This window comes from Taudactylus pleione, unplaced genomic scaffold, assembly GCF_031769625.1.
Source record: "Taudactylus pleione unplaced genomic scaffold, aTauple2 ptg000627l, whole genome shotgun sequence".
NCBI classification, from domain to species: domain Eukaryota; kingdom Metazoa; phylum Chordata; class Amphibia; order Anura; family Myobatrachidae; genus Taudactylus; species Taudactylus pleione.
The window spans coordinates 6,044,199-6,069,001 of NW_028285029.1; the positions used below are offsets into that span (position 1 = coordinate 6,044,199).

The 24,803-nt window shown below is 38.4% G+C and overlaps 1 protein-coding gene across 1 annotated transcript in view; it reads left to right on the forward strand.

Moving 5' to 3' along the window:
• The first annotated feature begins 4,801 nt into the window (after positions 1–4,801).
• Positions 4,802–24,803, forward strand: part of LOC148479280 (extracellular calcium-sensing receptor-like) — a 28,065-nt gene continuing 8,063 nt past the window's right edge. Inside the window, 4 exon segments of the mRNA XM_088454696.1 lie at positions 4,802–4,908; positions 5,163–5,454; positions 7,237–7,346; positions 23,916–24,207. Coding sequence (XP_088310822.1) covers positions 4,802–4,908; positions 5,163–5,454; positions 7,237–7,346; positions 23,916–24,207 — 801 coding nt within the window.

Genomic DNA, 24,803 nt, shown 5'->3' on the forward strand with positions numbered 1-24,803 from the left:
TTATTGTGATGGACATTCAATTGATCTCATCATCTCCTTATCTCTGACACCACTGTTTTACCATCTCTATCACTGCTGTCTCAACATTGTCTACACTATATCTCACCAATTCTACCACAAATGTCTCACAGTTGCTGCCACCACTGAGTCTGCCACCACTCTCTTACCATCACTGCGACCACTGTCTCACTGTCTCTGCCACCACTGTCTCACCATCTCTGCCACCACTATTTCACTGTATCTGCCACCACTATCTCACTATCTTTACCACCAGTGTTTTACCATCACTGCCACAGAAACATTTCTCTAACCTCCTGCTTTTTGTGATGTACATTCAATTGATCTCATCTTCTCCTTATTTTGTTCAATCTCTACCTACGACAGTTCAGCATTTCTGCTACCTAACAAATATTTGCTTCACTACAGCTTCACATTACCTAATTCCTTTATTCTAATTCCACACAAATGCTTGCAGACACAATTTAATGTTTATGACTGTATTCATTTTGTATCTCTACTAAAACTACTCTTTCCTATAGCTATCCTGTCATGCCATGATAAGACTGACTCTTTCTACAAAAGTGTAATTCTCTAGCCCTACACAAAGCAGCTCCATCAACCAAATACTGCATATGGCAATCCAATCCTAAAATATGAGACACCAATTATATCCACTATCTATGAAAATGTTCCTGCAGCACTAATCGCCACTGGAGCAAATACATATTTTTTCAATGTTTCACTGCCAGCTTTCTTCACTATGTTTTGTTAATTTTATGACACCTTAATGTTCTTTTACTTCACATTTTTGCCAAAGTTGAAGACAATAAGTTTATGAAGAATTCAAACAAAAATCACTTTGATCTGTGGAACAGAAACTGCAAATCACTGGAATTGTGTCTATCATATTTAATTGCCTTTGTGATTTGTGAAAACAGGCTATAACTTTTCAACACTTTATTATTATATTTTTAAAGGGTATAGGATCATTAAATCTGGGTGCTTTAATGTTACATGTAAACCTACTCAGCACAGTCTAACACTGGGAATAACAATTATAGTAAGGGATTCCTAATGTTAGACAAGATCTCCAGTTAGGTTGTCATAAGCATAAAATTTGCATAATTTTTCTTCTTCACATCTTCTTTTTAATAAACATCTTCATGGACTTCATGACCAAAATCAGTTAATAAAAAATAATTCTAACTATTATACTGTCAAGGCTGTGGACACTGGTTTTCCCAAAAAATAGCTGCATAGAAGATTGAGGGAAGCTTGGGTGGTCTTTAATAAATAAGGTATTATATAACTCTTGCTCATATATGTAAAGATTAAAAATAGTAGGCAGTAGTACAGTATAGGAAAACTAATGCATTCAGCACTAAATAACCTGTGGACCCAGCCTAGGATTGAATTACAAACATACAATGGAGCTGAAAAGGAATTGGACTCAAAATATAAATGAGATCTGGAGTGGAGCTAGTTCACAACAAAGCTTGCATTAATTTGAACTTAACTTAATAGGTCGCACCAAAGAAATACTTAATCAATATAACACAACCGTCCCTAGTATAATTGCAATAGATATTCTAAATGATATAAAGGGGTGCTATCCCTGGACAAAAAATCTAATAAGCAGAAAAAAAGAAGAAAGTAGTCCATATAGTGGAATGCACTATTGTGTCAAAAGATACTTGATATTAAAACATAACTTTTATTCAATATAATTTAAACACACAAATGACATAAAATCAGCGAAGTAAAATGACAGAATAGTAGGAAAATATTAAAATAAAAGCTGTAGTATTTATGTGTCCCGACAAAGCAGTGAGAAACTGTATTAAATATATTTATTCACTTTAAGTGTCAATTAAAGCAGCATGTAGGGTAATCTGAATTGTAGGAAACTAAATAGCGATTCATATAGAAGACTGCTCTGCACAGAACCAATCCTCAATATTTAAGAAAACACGTCCTGTTTTCTGTATCACATATTTTCCTATATACAGATCCAAATGTGAGAGTACAGATGATTATAAATAAAGTCACTGTATATCTCTGAATAACTATCAATCATTCATTCATTGATTAGTTAATTATCATCTGCACTCACATCTACTCTGCTATTGATCTACTCTAAGCCGCTACTATATCAACCAGTGTATCATTGTATATAGTATATTTAGACACAGTGTAAATTACTGACTATGCACAAGATACATATGTAGCTATGGTCCGCTGCTGGCCGCTGCTATTAATGGCTAATGTCTGCCTCAATGTTGGCAATCACCGCATGCAGCTCTCTCGCCGCAATCAGACCTCATAGCCAAAGTGTGCTATCAGCCATTGCTATTGCCGGCTATTCTCTGCCTGCTGGCAGTCACCCTATGCAGCGCTAGTGCCGCGATCCAACCCCATATATACAGGAGGTTAATAGCGGCTAATATAGTCACAGTTTTGGACACATTATATCAGTATTATCTCAATTTAAACGGGCACATGTATATTACTACAGCCTAACGCCGACGCTCGTTTCGCTGTAGCTTTTTCAAATAGGCAATTTGCCTATTTGAAAAAGCTACAGCGAAATGAGCGTCGGCGTTAGGCTGTAGTAATATACATGTGCCCGTTTAAATTGAGATAATACTGATATAATGTGTCCTAAACTGTGACTATATTAGCCGCTATTAACCTCCTGTATATACGGGGTTGGATCGCGGCACTAGCGCTGCATAGGGTGACTGCAAGCAGGCAGAGAATAGCCGGCAATAGCAACGGCTGATAGCACACTTTGGTTATAAGGTCTGATTGCGGCGAGAGAGCTGCATGCGGTGATTGCCAACATTGAGGCAGACATTAGCCGTTAATAGCAGCGGCCAGCAGCGGACCATAGCTACATATGTATCTTGTGCACAGTCAGTAATTTACACTGTGTCTAAATATACTATATACAATGATACACTGGTTGATATAGTAGCGGCTTAGAGCAGATCAATAGCAGAGTAGATGTGAGTGCAGATGATAATTAACTAGTCAATGAATGAATGATTGATAGTTATTCAGAGATATACAGTGACTTTATTTATAATCATCTGTACTCTCACATTTGGATCTGTATATGGGAAAATATGTGATACAGAAAACAGGTCGTGTTTTCTTAAATATTGAGGATTGGATCTGTGCGGAGCAGTCTTCGATATGAATCGCTATTTAGTTTCCTACAATTTAGATTACCCTACATGCTGCTTTAATTGACACTTAAAGTGAATAAATATATTTAATACAGTTTCTCACTGCTTTGTCGGGACACATAAATACTACAGCTTTTATTTTAATATTTTCCTACTCTTCTGTCATTTTACTTCGCTGATTTTATGTCATTTGTGTGTTTAAATTATATTGAATAAAAGTTATGTTTTAATATCAAGTATCTTATGACACAATAGTGCATTCCACTATATGGACTACTTTCTTCTTTTTTTCTGCTTATTAATTTGAACTTGCAATATAACTGGATTCGGAGTGGAGGCAAACTGAGAGGTCACAAAAAGATGGAATAAAGTTGAACATGATACATAACTGGATCCAGAATGGAATTTGATTGGAACTAAAGTTAGCAAATGGAGCCAGAGTGGGACCTGACTAAGCAACTGGAGCTAAATTTGGGACCTTAGTTGGCAACTGGAGCAGGAGTGGGACTGGACTTAGCAACTGGAGCCAGAGTTGGACCAAACTTATCAACTGAAGCCGGAGTGGGACTGGACTTAGCAACTGGAGCTGAAGTGGATTTCTTACAAGCATCAAAGAAAACTAGCATGGGAGCTGGAGCCAAGGAGAAGTATCAGCAACAAAGCTCAGACTGCCTAATGATGTCAGGACCAGGAATATATACCCTGTGGTCAGCAGTGATTAGCTGGTGCAGTCGGGTGGACACTGGCCTAGATAGAATTGGTCACTTAGCAATCAGCTGACTGGTACCAACATGGGGATACCCAGTGTCAAGGGTTGGCAGGGATGCTTTTCAGTACCCCATGTCCACCAAGACCTCCATAACACCAAGAACCTAAAAACAACTCACCTAGATAAACAGGAGCCACAGTGGCCACATCCAGTGCCCATAGCCAGAAGGAACACCACCAGAGCTCCAGATCCCTGGGACCACCTCCATGCAAGGAACTTACTGACATCCAAAGTAGCGCTCAGTCTGTGTACTACAAGTGCACGTTTCCTGATCATAGTGACTGGATGGCCCACATGCACTTAGGCGCATACACAGAATGTGAAAATTGCCAAGCTACAAATTAATGCTGCCTAGCGAGGGGGTCTGAATCAGGTCTTGTGTCCTCATATCTGGGGACTTAACTGTTCCTGGGATGCATGCATCTCCTTGGTGCTGCCTCCAAAATTCCACTTAAATAATGTTTATTCATACATCATAGTGCACTCTTAATTTATTTTGTTTATTTATTTACAGTTATTTATATAGCACACACATATTCCACAGTACTTTACATAGTATATTTGGCCATTCACATCAGTTCCTGCCCCAGTGGAACTTACAGTCTACATTCCATAACACATGTATACACAAACACATGGGTTATATTTCTGTTGGGAGCCAATTATCCTGCCATTATGGGAGGAAACTGGAGTACCAGGGGAAGCCATTTCCAAACACAGGCAGACTATACAACCTCTGCACATTTGAAGCTGTGATGGGAAAGGTCACATACAGCACATTATATTGAGATATATATGCAACTGGAAGTACCCTAAAAAAGTCAGTGCCCAAAACAGACAAATGGCTGATAGACAATATAAGTATATGCCTGAGAGGTATATTTATCCATTTGCTTGTGATGATCTAGAGAGAAGTCTTTCTGACATAATTGACTGTGTCACAAGAATGTGAGAGAGGAATAATATTGTCCGGTTTTCAGGTCTGGGCACAGATTATTTCTTTACAGTATGGGTTTTATGTATAAAAGTGCATTTTAAGCAGTATTGTAAGTTTATTATGTACTTTTAATTTGAGATAAACATATTGCATATTGTGAAAAACAGTTTAAAAAACAATAATAATAATAATAATAATAATAATAATAATAATAATAATAATAATAATAATAATAATTGTACACAATGTATTATTTTTTTAACAGTATACTCCATAGAGAATACAAACATCTGAGAGCTTTTATCTTAGCAATTGATCAGATTAACAGGAACCCAGACATCCTGCCCAATATGACTGTGGGTTATCATCTGTATGATTCTTGTGGAACTGAGAATAAAGCTGTGGAAGATGTTTTACGTATATTGTCTGGACATAAAAAATGTATTCCCAATTACATGTGTATAGAGCAAAGCACAGTAGCCGGTTTTATTGGAGATCTCAACTCTCACACCACCATTGTAATGGCAGACACATTGAATGTATTTGGTTATACACAGGTAAGTGACATCAAATCTTATTTAGAAATATTGATCCAATCAAGTTAATTATTTGTATGAATGTTAAGGGATCACAGAACTCACTTATAGTGAATCATGCAGAGGATCGCTAAGCCCATTTAGGATTACCAAAAAGAATGAAAGGATTGTTATATGTATTCCAATATGACTACAAGGGATAAATGTAAAAGTCTGCTGTAACAAGCCAACGCCACAGATTATTACCTTCTCAGGTCCAGCCAGTTGCTGGGCAATCCGGATGTGTTCTGGCCACAGGGTCTGACACTCTCACTGGTCATGGGAACTGAGCTGGGATGGTACTTGAAGATGCTGGGAGACAAAGATGCAGAGCCGCCGTGGGTACTGCTGGGATTGCCAGATAGCTGCACAATGCTGCAGCTGCTTGCTATTTTGGAATTTGATTGTCTTCACACTGATTGGTGGAGCTCTCATTTAGAGAAATGCCAGGTCTGCTCTGCCTTGCCCAGTAGGGTTTATATCGGGTGTTAGACTCTTGTAATTGTCCATACTCCTGAAAAATCTCTACCAGTCTGAGGACCTTATTCAGAGCTGCTTGCAAAATGTGAGCGCTCGCTCTGAATGAGGGCGGCTGCTTCTATTTTTTGAACTGGCCTCCCAGCCATTCGCTAGGTTGTGGGTTAACACCCACAGCTTTATGAGCAGCCAGCATGATGGTCGCGATGGTCGATACCATTGCAACCATCAGGGCTTGCGAGGAGACCCTTGTGGTAGGGTCTCCTCTACCACAAGCCCCAGAGAGCTTCCGGCTTTAACACCAGTGATGTCAGTGGGGCAGACCACAAATGGCAGCCATTCGCAAGGGAACACCTCCATTTGTGAAACCACCCCCCCAACACACCTACAAAATGGGGCAAGCTCTCAATCACCATCGACAGCCACCCCTTTTGTAGTGAGACCAGGAGCAAGAGAAATTCTCTCTCTCTCCAGGTCTTGCACACGTGCAGTGCGGCTGCTACACATGTGCAGGGATCACCATCGACCATCTTGCAAGCACTGAAGCACTTGAGAGAGGGTCTGAATGAGGTCCTCAATTCTATTAGACCCTGTGGACTTTGACAGGTTTTTGTGTTATCAGCAAATTCTGCCCTTGGCCTTTCTGCTCCACTTTTACCACAGTGCTTCGGCTCCTGTCCGTGACCTTGTCACTCCATCATCATCTGATTACTGTGATCTCTGCTGCAGCCTTGCTACTCCATACTATCTGGAAGCTGTGTCCTTTGACTTTGGCATTGCCACATAATCAGCCCATATACAGTGTCCTCAGTTCTTAGCCTTATTGTGTCAATTCACCTTAGAGCCAAGTCCCTGTCTGTGGTCTAACCACTCAAATTTACTTATTCATTATTACAAACATTGGTTAGCATCTCCTGGTTCTCATCAGTACCGACCTCCAGTCACTAGTTGCATATACTGATATACTGATAGTGATCTTTTGATCTACCGTGTAATCCACTACTGTCCCGAGCATAAGTCCAGTTTTCAATCTAAAGGGGCCTATCCATTAGCAGATGTCTTTCTGAGCGATGAAAGACAAAATATATCCCTTTAAAATTCTGATGGCTGCGGTGAATGATATCTGTCATGTATATCACAGATTTTACAAACGAGATTGCAAATGACGATTGATGAATATTGCATGACATCATTCAGGGTGTGGAAATTTGGACCTTTGTAGTTAAAATTATCTTACGTCATTCGTTTACCGCATTTAAACTTCATGATATTGTTAATTTCGTACAGCTATATGCGATAATGTACCAACATGTTATTAAGATGATAGATGCAATATATCGTCTGCGGGAGTTCAAGCGTTCATTTTATCTGCTAATGGATAAGCCCCTTAAGTACCGGTGAGCATGTTCATTTCTAAGTTAACAATCTGGGGCAGTCATTGGCTTGAAGACACCACCAGTTGTGACTCTAGAGGGATTATTCAAGTGATCATAACATTTACAAGATTCTGGTATCAAGTGTGATTCCTGTGAGTCTGCCTGTTTTTTTAAGTGCCAAGAGAAAACAAACATGGTTTTGAATTTTATATTTTTGCCACTTATAAAAAAAAAATGTGCAGACTCGCCGATGCCTGCACCTCTCAGGGTATTACATTTCCACCTAAATGTTTTATCAATCAACATTTATATTTCACAATACAAAACATTAAAAAATGCAATGAATTCCATATTAATTTTTTTGCCAGGTTCCAGGCAAGGAAATACTACTAAAAATGAGAATACTAGTCTTGAGTTCAAACTAGCTATAACAGATAAATAAAAACTATTTCTTAAACAACTAGTATCCACTTTAATATTCCAAAAGTGTTTTTTAAAAGGCAACCATTTGAAAAGGCCATGACTATGTTTGATATTGTCCTTAATAATTCAATTTACATTCTGTACACTTTTTTTAGTTCAAATGTCTTTGATTATAGGTAGACTCTAAATGATAACAAACAAAGTAAACCACCCTTTGGAGCTGCTTACAATCTGACACAGGGCCTGATTCAGCATGGATCACAAGTTTGCACATACACCCGGCCACCACAAAAATATGCTAATGAATGAAACCACGATGCTGATGCAGTACGATAAGCTGACGTCCAGCAATGCATAATGCCGCCCACTCACATCTGCAATACCTCACTAGACAGTGAAAATATCAGTAACATCAAGAACCATTTGACCCAAATGAACAATAGTGGTTGACTAGACCTCACTCACAATCTGCTAAACTTCCAGGTTACATCTAGAGCTCTGGCTGAATATTCCATTGCAGGATCTTAATTATTCATGCCCTTGTAATGGCATTCAAATGCACTGGTATGCCTGCGTTTCACTGATCACCCTGTCACTACTCCCAAATTGTCACTTCCTGTCAATCAATGTGTGCTGAGAATGCGTGCTCCCTGTGATCACTACCCAATCGCAGTGGCCTGGTTTCTGCACATGCACTGCAATGCATACACAGACGACCAATGCATGAAAATTTGCGGCTGCTTTCCTTGCTGAATCAGGTCCAGAATGTACTTTCCAACCCACACCATGATATATTTGGAAAAAATTATTTGGGAAAGAAAGAGATGATTTCAGATAATTATGTAGGCAGATTGCAGATATATTTAAAGTACAGGCAAATAGTATTATGAAGGCAGAGAAAGAGTTATCTTGCACAGAGAGAGAGAGAGAGAGTGTGTATAAAGAAAATAATGTGTTATAAGTAACAGAAAGTGTGTGAAAAGAAAAGTGTGTTAGATGGTTAGTACAAAAGTACATGCAGACAATAGTACAGACCTTATAAAGCAAGTTTGGTGTATCCAGATCTCAGGAAGCCTGGTGTGTGTGTCTTGGATAGCAGTGGCAAAGAAGAAACCATATTTTGGGATTGTTTCAAGTTATAAACCTTTATCCAGCACGCATTTCACCAGCTCAAACCCCCACACATCCATATGGCCTAAAACAAGAGACCCTGCTAGGTGCTATTTCCTGTCTTTTTAATTAGATTGCTAGCTCCTATTACCGTATATGAGTTAGTTTTGAACTATTTCAAATCTAAATCTTCTGGCCCTTATGTACCTATCTAATGGCACTGAGATGATGTCAATATTGGAGCTCCTTCACAGGCAACATCTCTACTTCTAAATCTAAACTGTTAGTAAATATTCCCCTGTGTATTCACATTTTTTGCTTTACAAATAAACTTTTTGCATTTGCACCCAGAACAAATTTCCACTTGTGCAAATAAACCAACTTTTACAGACCAAATAACCTTACTCACCAAACCAACAAGACAGCCTCTGGTCTCTGACACACAATTCACAGGCAGCAGTAGGATACCATGAAGGACTCCACTTTGTAAGATTCTCCTTACAAAGAAACACCAGCAGTTACCCTTCTCAGATGGCCTTCTACTGATGCAAAATATTACATCACCACATTTCCCTCCCGCATATGGCTACTTGACACTAAGCTAAACATTGCCAGCTCTCCCCATGAATCTTCCCCATGAATCTCAAAATATTTCTACATTATATACAATTGTAAGCAATAGTAACAATTCCAGAAAGATAATTCAATAAACATGGGGGAAATTGCAATACTCAGTTATATTCTTTGATACACAACAAACTGCAGGATACAACATTTCTGAACATAGTAGTATATGAATAGTACATCTGCTAGCAATAATATGTAATAGCATGTATCCAGGATACTGAGCAGATGAAGAAACCAAGAATCCTTCCTAGGCAGCTTGCAAACAGCTAGAACCAAGGACCAGGCAAGATATGAAATTCTGTGGGAGACTCAGACAGAACAGAACAACCCACACAGGCCCAAGATCTAGCTCTGACTAAAACTGCTGGCAAACCAAACAGTCAACCAGGCCAATGTCCTAGATGACTTCATCAGGGGACCAAGTCAGCAACCATTCCAATGATTCAGTCTAGACTCATCCAGCCAAGTACAGATATAACAGTCCACTGAAATGATCTGGCTCTCCATAGCCAATTTCAGTTGGTTTTCTCTGAACAAATTGAATCACTGATCCAGTACCCAGTTCAGGAATTGCTTGAAAAACTTATACAGCTAGCCATATAAATAGATGGTGCATAAAATAAAGAAAGATGGAGAATGAATTGTTTCCACTTGCCCCACATGTTGCCTTTACATCTGCCATGGAAGAAACACCTAAGACTATGCAACTTCGGGCACTCAGTCTCACTGCCGAGGAAAAAATTACAAGACAGACTTTAGGTCTATGTCTATACTATGGGGCAAAGGTCATCTTACTCTTGACTGTCCTTGTAAGTTGGGAAAATACAGGGCCTAATGGATGAGGAAGGAGTTCATATAGGGCTTAAACTAATATCTTCCTAAAATTCTGTGTTACTTCCAGCCCTGATTTCTTTTAACAAACAAATAGACAATGTATCTGCTTTCTTGGACAGTGGAGCTGCAGGGAATTTTTTGGACATTATATTTACACAGTGTCTTGGCATTCCCTGTCTTGAATAAACACCAGCAATTACCATATACAGGCATCAATGTTATCTGACTCTTGAATATTAATATCAAATCCCAAACTACTTCTGTTCTGGTGGCCATAGATTCTTTGCATATTTAAATATTAGTGTTCTTTCTGGTTTATTGTCCCATGGTTCCACTCATACTAAACCATCCTTGTTTTAAGGTTTATAATCCTGTGATTAACTGGGAGACAGGAGAAAAAATCCAGTGAGGGTCTAAATGTGCTGCTGGTTGTTGTCTTTTCCAGTTTGTATTCTTCAGCAGGTACAGCACCTGAATGTCTTCTGCCTCAGTAACAGGAATTTGCAATTTTTTTCCCAAACATAAAGCTCTCTTGGCTCTCTCCTAATCTCCCAAGTGTATACCACATTATCTGCTTATAATTTCACTATTACATATTGTGACAGGGACACTATATAGAATCTTTTCACTGACTCAATAAGCTGGCTTCCATTGCATTTCCATCTTCAGCTGGTCTTTGTAAAAGCATATCTTAATTAGGTCAGGATAATCAATGTATACCACCCATATATCTGTTAGTTACTCATGCTTATACATAATCCATACTCCCAGGACACATTATACTAAAAAAGAGACATATGATTAAAATAGGATTCCAATGTGTAATATAAGGATATATATATATATATATATATATATATATATATGCTAATTCCTATATCTGGAACATATTACAAAATGATCCTGCAAAAAACAGTCAAGAGTCAGTATAAAAGAAGTAATAAAAATAGAGGCAAGGATTTATAACTAATACAAACACAGATATTGATCTTCCATTAGAACAATATACAGTACAAAAAAATAAAGTAAAATAAAAGACCAGGGTTAAAGAAACCACTTCATTTTGAAATCACCATTTAATCCACATGACTGTTCGGTTTTTAACTCATAAATCTATTTTTATTTCAGCATGAGCTAAAACTGCATTAAAATCTCCCTTTCTCCAAATTTTTAAACTTGTTCTATTACTTTGCAGCTCACTATATCATTTACTGACCAATTTTAAATAGTTTTAAAGTGTAATGCCATAAATTGATTTTCAACCCCTTTATGAATTTTCATAGGTGTTCACCCATACATATTTTAAAAGGATGGTTCCTTCTTCCAACATATTGTTTATCGCATTTGCATTGTATCAAGTAAACAACATTGCTACTGTTGCAAGCTAAATAAATAATTCTATACTCCTTTGTTACAAAAGAAATAAATCTATAAATTTTGTTACCTTCTTTTTTGTAACAATTTTTTGCAAGCAAAGAACAGACAACAAGGGAAAAAACATTTTGTGTTTATCCTACCATCTATTCATTTTAGAGGGAAGAATACATTTTAACTAAAAAGTTATTTTGATTTGGTTTTATTTTTATATATCACTACAAGTTTTTCAGGGAGCTTATTCTTTAAAATAGATTCCAACATTAAAAATCTCTGTTAAAGTATGTAGCAAATGACATGAAAAAAAACTTTTTTTGTTTTATTATATTCTTTTCAAGATGGTCATCTCTCTTGATGGCATCAATATTATGAAGGGCTTTGTCTAAAATATCTTCTTTATATCTGTAATCTAAAAAATATTATTTTAAAGGGTGTAATTGCTTTTTATATATCAATTAATTTGTGCAATTTATTTTTATGCATTGAAATTGTCCATTGGGTACTCTCTTCAGCCAACTAGGATGATAGCTGCCATCATTACCTATAAATTAATTGCTGTCTGTGGGTTTAAAAAAGTTTTTGGTACAGATTTTGGATTGAGCAATATACACAGTAAGGTCCAAAAAATGTACTTGCGCATTATCAATGGAGTAATTAAGGACAATCCTAATGATCATTATTTAGATACTCCTGGAACTTGGAGAGGGTATTCAAACTGCTCCTCCATACAAAATTAACATCATCTTTATACCGATGATAAGACATGAGGCCCACCCCCAGCTCTTGCCAAACATTGTGCTCCTCCAACAAGCCCATGAAAATATTTGCTAAACTGAGGGGAAACCCTGTGCCCATCATAGTTCCAGAGTGCTTCATATAATGCTTGTCCTTAAAGGCAAAGTGTTTATTTTTGAAATAAATGCTATGCCTTCTAAAATAAATACTTGTGTATTTAGACAATATTTCTTTCAAAAGTTCCTCTTTAAACAGTCAGAGAACTTTACCATGTTTAATAAATGTATATAGTGACCCTACTGTGCTCAAATGAGCAGTACATCCCATGCACTAGGTATCCTATGCACAAAGTATCCAAAATGAACAGTTGAACATTTTTCATTTATTTGGACCTAACCATCTTCTTTTTCTCACCTCACTGATCTGATATCTACCCTCCTGCAATCTACATACTCTGAACTTTATTCATTCAACTTATTTAAATGTATGTGATATCTTAAATTGTTGCAATAGTCATTACCTATTTTTGAAAAGTGTTCTGTGAAGCTTAGATTATGATGGCATACTGGGCTTTTGTTACATAATCAAACACAGGGCAATTTAACACCTTAGGTCAGCTGGATATGCTCAGATGTAGCCAGTTTTAATCAGCCACAGTATATATTACTAGTAAGATCATAGGGAGCTGTGCTTGAATGAGCTGTGTATCCCATACACGAGGTCTCCTATGCAGAAAGTATCCTAAATGAACAGTTAAAAAACAGTTGAACAAACATTAATCAACATCAAAAAGCAGGTCATTTCTAAATGAACATTACATTTATTTTGTATTCTAAGAATTTTCTCTTTTTATTCAAAATCATCATGTGCTAAATATTATTCATTCTTATTTCACTCCATGGCATCTTCTTTAGGGCTATTATATCCTTTATACTCCCTGCAGCTCACCCCTCTGTACACATTGCAGCCTCAGTAATCTACTCCCCTGATGTGAACACACATGAGCTATTTACTTATTTTTATAAAATTGACAATAAACTCCACAACCTGTCACCATAAAAAACTTTCATACAAAACCTACAACTATATCTATATCTCTCTCCTTCTACTTTTATTACCTTGTGACATATCAACAAATCCAGGCCCTACCTACGTGCCCTACTCACAACAGAATTTAAATCCAATAAACCTCAGACACATCACATGCCTCCCATCACCCTCCAAAACACTAAAATGTGCCTTATTGAATGCATGCTCTATCTGCAACAAACTAACATCCATCCACGACCGCTTTATTTCAATTAACCTCAATCTTCATGCAATAACAGAAACATATCTCACACAAACAGACACTTCCTCCCTTGCAGCACTCCCACATGGTGGCCTACACTTCAAACCTGGTAATAGTAAAGGAGGTGGAGTAGGAATACTACTGTCCCAGTCTTTTACATACGCAGTTAGTCCACAAATACCATCCCCTTACATTTGCATCATTTGAAGGACATTCTATTACGACCTTCACCCCTTTCTCTCTGCTCATTGCTGCTATCTATCGCCCACCTGGACCACCCAATCAATTTCTGGAACATTTTTCTTCCTGGCTCACTCACTTCCATTCTTCTGACAACTCCACCAACATAATGGGTGATTTCAATATCCCCATTGACAGTCCACAATACCCTCATGCCTCCAAACTTATTTCTTTAACATCCTCTCTTGGCATCTCCCAATGGACTGACTCCTCTACTCATCAAGATGGCCACTGCCTTGATCTTGTATTTACAAGACTGTGCTCAGTTTCTGATTTCACAAATTCACTTTTCCCTCTCTCAGAACAAAACCTTATCACCTGCACACATTCCACCATTACATCAATCTCAATGCCAATTAAATCAACCAAACCTCCTCAAACCAGCTGATATATTAATGCTATTCATTTTGAACAACTATCCATCTCTCTGCAACAATCACTCTTATCTATTTATAATTTCACTTCTCCTGAGACTGCTGTATCACACCTGAACCAGACCCAAAAACTAGTTCTTGATGAAGTAGCTCCAGCTACCCATCACACTCTGCATAGATTTAAATGTCAACCGCAACATTCCAAATTCACAAGACACCTACAAAAACTCTCACGTAAAGTAGAACATCAGTGGCTAAAATCACATACTCTTAGTGACTTCCCCACATATAAGACTATCTACCACTCTTATCGTAATGCACTGGTTAATGCCAAAAAAACATATATCCAATCTGTCATCTCTGCCCAAGCCTCTAACCACAAGCAACTTTTTAATACATTTAAATCACTTTTTACCCCTTTGTCATCCAACCCACCTGCTACTATCAGTGCACAAGAACTTGCTTCCTATTTCAAGAACAAGATTGATAATATCTGAAATGAAATGGCATGCACTTCCTCAGCTAGGGGCTTGTTTAATTCCCCATCGCAGTGGAGGGTTCTCGCATTTGCATTGTGATGCACAAACATGTAGATTGCAATAATCATCCAATTGCATGTATAATCGAAGTTGCAATTGCTACTGAATCAGGCCCTATGTCAATAGTGGTTTAGAGTCTAATGCAGATATGAGGCATACCATAGAGATAAAGGGATGAGGAAAGTGTAGAGCAATACATGAAGTTGAGCAGAGTACTGTACTTTAAGTGTATTAAACCTTAACTTATCTTATGTCTATAGCGACTTAGTCTTGACACAAAGTGATCATTTCAAGCAGCGTCCCCTGGAGGAGTGACTGTTTACACTGCCTGAACATGATTGGCCAGTCTCTCAAGAGTCACCATCCACTGCTACAGTATTGTATTCAGTACTGTAGTTTTCATCCATGGAGAATTCTCCACCTAGTGGTTAAACTGAGTATTGTATGGTGTGTATTCTATTGCAGCATACAGTATGCCACGCCATGACATAATGCGTATTTACATGCTGTGGTAGGGAAGCCAAAATGCTATGCTATGCTATGAGCAAAGATGTAATAGGACACATCTGTAGGTCAACTTGGGGCACATTTTTTGGGGTAATTCAATTAAGAACAAATACATTTGAATTGCCGAATCTGCATGGAAAGCCACCACAGTTTATGGTAGCAAGTTCTCGCACAAAAGTGTTTGCTACTCCATGGGGTAGTGAGCACTTTTAAGTGAATTGGACATTCGGCCGACTGGCTGAAGGGTGCAAGACGGTCTGCGGTGCCTGGTGATAAAACCTGTTGCAATGGCAATTTGTGCCCTTCACCTGCAATTTAATTTCCCCTTAGTGTCTCTCCCTGTGCTTTATTTATTGTCATGCCAAAGCAGACTCTTATCAGGAATTTGACCCATTGAAATTAAATAATTGATTTTCACATAAATGAAATAAAAACGCTGCATTGAATAGGACCAGAAATAATCACCAGAAATTATATTTCCTAAACTTTGTGTGATAAAGCAACCTATATTTGATGCCCTATAGCTGAACAAAATTTGTGTTACACAAGAGCTGATGGATATACTGTAGTTTACAAGCCCTGAGTCCTTTGAATCCAGTCAGGCCAGAAAAGTGGGTCAAATTACCATATATGTCCATCTTTGAGATCTAAGGATTGTTTATATAACTGTGTATAATCTCCAGGCTTGGATTGGGCTGCTGGGAAGCTGGGTACTTTCCTGGTTGGTGAGACCCCTTCTCCTGGGCTGGCACTCCTCTTACCTGTCCCTGGTGATTTTAATTAGTAATGGTACTGTGCATTGCAGTACACACATGTAATGGGCACTATTAAAGGTAAGTCCTTGATAAATGTATACACTGTGTTAAGGACCGACCTGATAAGGTTCACTGAGATGTGGTTGGTGGGCAAACATGTACTAAGAACCTTATGAGAAAACCATGTAAATGTTAGTTTATTATACATTATATATTTTGATATTTAGTATTCTTAGTGCTTAAAATGTGCATCTGCAACCCACATTTTTCTGTGTAATTCCCTGGTGACCCTACTTATTTCAATCCATGCCACTTTCTGAGTTATGAATGTGGGGGCAGGGCTTTACTGTCCACAATCAGGTGCGAGATTTCATGGACCATGATTGGTGGAGGTGGAGCCAGTGTATGGGGGGGGCAGTATGATCTATAGGAAGGGGGTGCATGTATATATTGGTAGTGTGCTCTTTGAGAAGGGGGCTCTGAGGTGGGGGAGTGCAATCTGTGAGGGAAGGGGTCTTGTGTTTTGGGACAGTGTGATGTGTGAGATGGCAGCATGTGTGTGGAGCAGTATAAACTCTAAGCAGTAGCCTGTGTGTGGGGGCAGTGTGACATGCAAGGATACAGACCAGTGTGATCTCTGAGAGTGGCCTGTGTGTGTGGGCAGTGTGAATTGGGAAGGGGGATCTGTGAGTGGGGGCAGTGTAATCTGTGAGGAAGGGTTGGTGTGATCTGTGAGGAATGCCTCTATGTGGGGGCAGTGTGAATTGTAAAGGGGGGTCTGTGTGTAGGGGCCATGTGATCTGTGAGGGGGGATGTGTAAGGGCACAATTTTATCTGTGAGGGAGCTTGTGGGGGGCAGTGAGATCTCTAAGGGGGGCTATATGTGGAGGATTGGTATGATATCCCAGCAGATGTTAGCCCGGCGGATGTAATATAGTTGCCAGAAGTTTGACAGGACAAGATCCTGACATGGTAAGTATCTAATCTATATATAACCTTTCCACCCCAACCCTCCTTTATGGGTGCCTAACCCTAACCTCACCCCATGTGCCTAACCCTAACCTCCCCCCAGGGGTGCCTAAACCTAACTCCCCCCCAGCACCCTAAACCTAACTGTCCTGGGGGAGCCTAACCCTAACCCCCCTTCCCCTAGCCTAACCCTAACCCTCCTGGGGGTGCATAACCCTAAGTCCCCTAAGGAGCCCCTAACCTAACCCTCCCCCCTACGGCTGTCCGCTGCTGCCACCCAGCTTGCCTTCATTCAGTATGCTGGGCTTCGGTCTCCCAGCATAGGGTTAATGACAGGCATTGGGATTTCGATGCCTATCAATAGTACCTTGCCGGGATATGCCAGTCGGGAAGCCTGTGGTCAGTATTTCGACTGTCGGCTTCCTGACTGCATCCCATATGTGGGGGCAGTGTGATCTATAAGGGGGGATGTGTTTGGGCACAGTTTGATCTGTAAAAGAGCTTGTGGGGGGCAGTGAGATCTCTGAGGGTGGCCTGTCTATGGGGGCAGTGTGATCTCTGAGGTTGGCCTGTGTGTGGGGACAGTGTGGTCTCTGAGGGGGGCTGTGTGCAGGAGCAGTGTGATTTGTGAGGGTGGCCTGTGTGTGGGGGCAGTGATATCTGAGGGGGGGCTGTATTATGGCACAGTATGTTCTCTGTTGGCGTGGTATGTGGGGATTGTGTGAAATGTGAGGGGGGCCTGTGTTTTGGGGAAATGTGATCTTTGATTGTGGCCTGTGTGTGGGTGCAGTGTGATCTGAGTAGTGGCTGTGTGCAGGAGCATTGTAAACAACTGAGGTGGGCCTGTGGGGGGCAGTGTGATCTCTGAGGGGGGCTAAGTGTTAGTGCAGTGTGATCTCTAAGGGGGGTCTGTGTGATCTCTAAAGTGGGGGCAGCATGATCGATGAAGGTGTTCTTTGGCATGGGGGCAGTGTGACCTGTGAGGTTGTGGCAGCTTGATCTGTTAGGGAGCAGTATGTGTGTGTAAGGCTATGGGGGCAGCATGCATGAGGCAGTGGGGTCAATAAGTTTGAGGCTATGGAAGCAATTAGGGTGAGTCTACAGGGGAAGCATGCATGTATGAGGTTATGGGGGCAGTGTGTGTGTGAGGTTAAGGGGGCAATGAGTATGTGTGAGACTACGTGGCAGTAAGTGTGTGCGGGGAGCGGTCCACCAAAGGAAATTCTCACCCTGGACTCCACTTGTTCTAGAACCAGCCCTGCTGTAAGAATTTCAAAACTGTATATATAAATGAATATAGTTGAATACATAACTGTATTTAAAACTGTGGATTGAGGACCCTTTGCTGACATGTGGGAATAAACAACTGGAAGATTGACCTTCTGGTCCCACAGGCAGCAGGAATCCAGAATGTAGGGCAAAAGCCAATCAGCAGCGCTGTGGCTGTACTTTAGGGCTTCAACATAAATGGAATAGGAGGAACCCTCTAGAGTGTGCTCTGCTCTTCCACCTGCAGCCCTCCCCCTATGCTTCACAGAGCTGCCAGCTCTACAGTAACCATCTTAGCAGCACTGCAAATATAAGTTCTGTCTGTTTTCCATACCCTGTGTCTATTTGTTCTTGCTGTGTTCCTTATATTGTGTCTAAAGAAGAGAGAGGGTGGGTGCTTCAATAATGCTCTAATGTCCTGGATCTAAAAGCAGCTCACCAGGAAGGGGTGGCTGACCCCTATAGAAACCTTTGCAAAAAAAAAATAATAACTGGGAGTGCTAAAAGTCACTGATAATGTATTTAATATATAAATTTGGAATAGCTAAAAATCAAATACAAAAAAATGGTGTCGACATAAAGAAGTAGAAATGAGTGGGATAAAAATGGATACAAAAATGAACAGATTGGGGAAAAACAAATAGAAAAGGGATATCCCAATGAAAAAGAATCAATTTAAAAAGCACTGTGGCCACAGGATAAAACCAAGAAACAATTATTTTCCAAATTAATAAAATAATTTGTTCAATGTCTCACAGAAAGCAAAAAATTGTGCTCTATTAAATGTATCTTTGGATAACAAAATTAAATCAGTAAGGAAAAAACAACCAAGTGGTTATCCAATTTCAAATAAATGCATTTAATGCATAATGAAAATAGTCTGCAAAATATATCACATCTGGGGATATGTATGGTCCACCACAATGTGACTTGACACAGTCTCCATGCTAGCAGACAGTATTGGTACTGTAATAATGCTGGAACAGCGTAGATCTGGGAGAGGCCTCTCCTAAATCATCCAGTAAGGGGATCCTTGATGTCTGATGTGTGCCGATGTCTATGCCATCACACGTGGAGTGGAGGACGGCTGTGTAGCATTAAAACACACAGATCGCTGTAGCACAGAATGTGTCTAATGAATGGAAAGTAATCCCATCGTGTGATGATGATACCAGAGTCGGCAGAATGGATGCAATGAAATAGTCCCGGGTACATCAGCATGTGGAGGTGACCTCTGAGGAAACAGCCGGTCATTGCAGGCAGAGAAACACGTCAGGTTTTTTGTTACCCCCGCACGCTGATGTAACTAAAGATTGAACATATTTTGTGGATTAAACTCATTCAATCTAGCATATTCTCTGTGATTCTTATTTAACTTGCAATCTTGTGAGGCACATAATACTGTACATACATGTGTGTAACTGAAGGTGATTTATTAACAATTGTTCAGATAATGGAAAGGCTCCAGAGGTAGTTTTCATGGTGGCAATAAAAATTGTACATTTTGGTAAGTAACTGAGGTGCACCGGTGTCATGACCAACTGATCCAGATTGTGGTATCTAAGATTCTGCCCAGGATCATGACAAATGGTTAAAAAAAGTGTCAACTGAAAATAAACAAGACAGAGACCAGTGCACACAGATACAGCAGCCCAAAGATCAATTGGTGTGGTAGTTTCACCACAACACCCCAAAAAAAAACATTTATAACATAGAAATATCAGCAATTGAATCTTCGGGTGCTAGACAGTAACACTGCTTGAGAGATTAAAGTTTTCCACACTGGGGATCTTCCTCTTTCAATCAATGTGACTTGTTTCCCCAGAAAAAAACATATGAAACCACATAGGGTATTATAGTCAAACCTTTATCCACTTAGGACATATATAGGTATGTTAAAATTCCCAGATTTAGGTTGCCTTATAACCGCATTCCTTTATCTCCAGTTGAAATTCCATACATATAAATGGAAAGAGAAACTCCATAGAGTGTAATACGGTTTTAATCATAAAAAATATTGGCACATAAAAACAGAAGGAAATATTATGGCCCTCACCAGATGTAATATTCCACTTTGCAGTAGACAAACAGGCATTAGCAGCAGTCCATCAGGCATCCCAGGATATCACTTCCAACGTACTTGGTTTGAGAGCCAAATTTTCCTTGTTTCAATATGGTTTTATCTTTTTCAAGGCATACTGAGGATGCTAACATCATGGGTTTATATACCCCTTTTAATCCCTGTCCATTCTTACCTTTTTCCAGACATGGATTCTCTATCCATTACATAATTCCCCAAAAAACCTTTCCAATTCCCCACTCCATGTTTTCTTCCATCCATCAGGGCTAGAGGATTTCCCACTATTATCAGATTTCCGGTTAAACACAGGAAGTGAAGTGTCTCTGTGTCCCCATTATAGTGGTCCCCATGGCACAGAATTATTTGTTCCGGCTGGTATGCAATGTGCTATCTATGTCTTTTGGGATCTCTTTCCCCTAACAGGATTCTGCTGTGTTCTTATAGAACTGTTGCTGGCGTACTTCCGGTTTCACCGGGTAAACAGGAGTATTTTATATAGTCATTCTATTCTTATAGCAATGTCCTCAATTGAGGTGGTCCCCATTTTGGGATAGTCCAAATATATACTGATGGATTGTTTAATATCATATAAAAACAATAAAACAATATTTAAAAACAGTTATTTAAAAAGTATTGTTGTAATAGTAAAAAAGGAACTTTAAAAATTATCATAAAAACCACTTAATCTCAAAATCTTTATTGAGACCATTGGGGATAAGGGTTTATAATTAAAGCTAAAATTAATTTCACACTTAACCAAAATTTAATTGATGTTATTAGATCTGGGTCCCGGAATTATTTTTTTAAGATCATAAAAATTTTAAATATGTTTGGAATAACTTTGGTGAACCTCTTTAAAGTACATGGATAGTGCATGGGACTTCAGTCCCTTCTTTATGTGGTGTAAATGTTCACTTATTCTAACTTTTAATAGTCTTCCTGCATAAAATTTATTGCTGGAACATTCGATACAAAAGATCACATTATTCATACGGAAGGTAATGAAACCTTTAATACCATTTTTTTTGTTTTTAATAAAAATTGCCACTTTTTTATTACCAATGCAACCCCCACATCTACAAAAACCTTCAGATGTAACTATAGAAGGTTTGGGTGAGGGTGGACATAGACTTCTTACTAATTTAGTTCTTAAAATTAGTAACTTTTTGAAAAATACATACTGGTGTTTCCAGTATATCATTTCATATAATTGGATCTTTTTAAAGTAACCAGTGTTTGTTGATGATATTTTTAACCTGTTACAAATAGTTTGAGACAAAAGACCATTTCAATCTATCATCTTTCTTATCCTTACATTTTTAATAAACTCATCTCTGTTAAGATCCTTAACCATTTCTAAAGATGTATGGACTTCCTGTTTATATCCACAGGCCACAAAATTCTCATCCATTTCCTTTGCCTGGGAGATAAAAAGTGGTCTGATCTGAGCAGTTTCTTTTAACTCTTTTAAATTGTCCCTTTGGGATTGTGTCCAACCAATTCTTGTGATGGCAACTTTTTTGATTGATGTATGTCCAGGAATCTGTAGGTTTTACAAAATTTTCCTTTTTAATTTGTCCAACTTCTATAAAAATCTAAAAAATTCACACTTTCCTTACTAACATCAAAGGTTAAAGCAATATTAATATTCTTGGTGTTTAGATAAGTGAAAAATTCTTCTAAAATATCTCGGTCACCCTTCCATATAAATAAAATATCATCAATATATATTTTCCAGGACACTTGGTTTGCCTCGTTGGGGTTATTTTTCCATACTGTAATTTCCTCCCATCTCCCCATAAAGATGTTTGAATAACATGGAGTGAAACAATGCCCATTGCAGTTCCCTTTTTTTTAATAAAAAAATAATTTTGAAAAATAATAAAATCAACACCTTCACTTAAACCCATGATGTTGGCATCCTCAGTATGCATTGAGAAAGATAAAAAATATACCAAAATGCATTGGAAAGAGGATTTAAACAAGGAAAACTTGGATCTCAAACCAAGGATGTTGGTATCCTCGGATGCCTGATGGACTGCTGCTAATGCCTGTTTGTCTATTTTTTGCAAAGTTGACCATTACATCTGGTGAGAGGCCATTATATTTCCTTCTGTTTTTATGTGCCTTTATGTTTTATGAATAAAACCATATTTCACTATACAGAGTTTATTTTTCCATTTATATGTATGGAATTTCAACTGGAGATAAAAGAATAAGCTTATAAGGCAACCTGAATCTGGAAATTTTAATCCAACCCCAATAACAATTTGTGTCTAACTCTTATGTAGACCATACTTTCTGGTATGGATTTTGTAATATATTTGTCCTAAGTTGAAAAAGGTTTGACTATATTACCTTATGTGGTTTAATTTTTTATTTCTGGGGAAACACACCGCTTTGATTGAAAGAGTAAGAACCTCCAGTGTGGAGAACTTTAATCTCTCAAGGAGTGTTACTCTTTAGCACCCAAAGATTCATTAGCTGATATTTCTATGTTATATATGAAATTTTGCATCAGTAAACAAGACTTACTTCAATTTTTCTGGAGAAACCAGATATTATATTTAAAAATCTCTCCATTGTATATAATAAAATTCATAGTTGTGATATATAATTAATGGTTTAGGCATCGTAAGCCAAGAAAGCACTTGGGCATCCATTTTATTAATGACTATCTTACTGAAATTTTCACTGTTCATCTCTCTTTTGCCATACAATCATGTTTCTTACACCTAAACCTTCCTCGACACATGGTCTATAGAATAATAAAAACTGCATTCAAATCTGTCTAGTGGTTCTCAAGATTAGCCCAAACAAACAGATAGATGATTACCAGGGACTTAATTTTATACTATATAGAGAAGATAGTTTACCAATTTATTTATATAGTTCACACATATTCTACAGTGCATTACAGAAAATATTTGGCCATTCACATCAGTCCCTGCCCCAGCAGAGCTTACAATCAATATTCCTTACAACATGTATACACAGACACACATGGGTTATTTTTTGGGGGATCAAATTAATCTGATAATATATTTTTATAGTTGTGGAGGAAACCAGAGTACCTGGAAGAAGCCCATGCAAATGCAGGGAGAATATACAAACTGCACACAGTTGAGGTTATGATGGCAAACTCACATATAGCACATAGTATTGATACAGGTGCAACAGGAAGCACCATAAAGAAGTCATTGCCTAGAACAGACAAATGGATACTAGACAGAAGACAGGAGAAGAGAGATTTATATAAAGGAAACCATACTGGCTACTGATATGCTAGTGAGGTATATTTCTCCATTTGCATGTGGAGACCTGGACAGAGGTTTTTCTCACCTCATGGACTGGAATGTGAGAGAGGAATGATATTGTCCAGATTTTAATTCTAGGTACTGATTATTTATTTAAAGTATATATATTAATAATAATTGCAGTCAATGTACTATTTTGTTAACAGTGTACTTCTTAGAGAATACAGACATCTAAGAGCTTTTATCTTTGCAATTAATCATATTAATACAAACCCAGATATTCTGCCCAATATTACTCTGGGTTATCATCTGTATGATTCTTGTGGAACTGAGAGTAAAGCTGTGGAAGATGTATTACATATATTGACTGGACACAAAAAGACTGTTCCTAATTACATGTGTATGGAACATGGCCGAGTAGCCGGTTTTATTGGCGATCTCAACTCTCACACCACCATCCCAATTGCAGACTTGTTAAATGTATATGGGTATACACAGGTAAGTGCCATCTAATATTCTTTAGAAATATTGATCAATATAAGTTAATTATTTGTGTAAAAGTTGTTGGATCACAGAACTCACCTTTTTTTGATCAGACAGAGAACTGCCAAGTCCACTTTGGATACATGTATTCCAATATGAAATAATGGATAAATGTAAAAGCCTGAGAGATGCAGGAATCAATGTGATTCCGGTGAGTCTGCTTGTTTTTTTTTTAAGTGGCAAGGAAATACTTAATATGAGAGTACTAATAATGAGTTCAAACTATCTTTTATTTATGGATAAAATCTATTTCTTAAACAACTACAATGCACTTTAATATTCCTAAAGTATTTTTAAAGGCAGCAATGAAAAAAAAACAAATTTCATGGGTTGATATTGGGCCTGAGTCAGCAAGAAATGCACATTAGCAGATGCACACACCCAGCCGCTGCGAGAATATGCTAATCAATGCATTCGCAAGGGACACCAGAGCACAAGATGCAGATGCCCAGCCTCATATTAAGCAACCTATCTCCCTTTACTCAAAGCCTGATCAGTACACAAGATAGGATAAACATCTGTAACATCGAGAACCGTCGAATACATTTGAA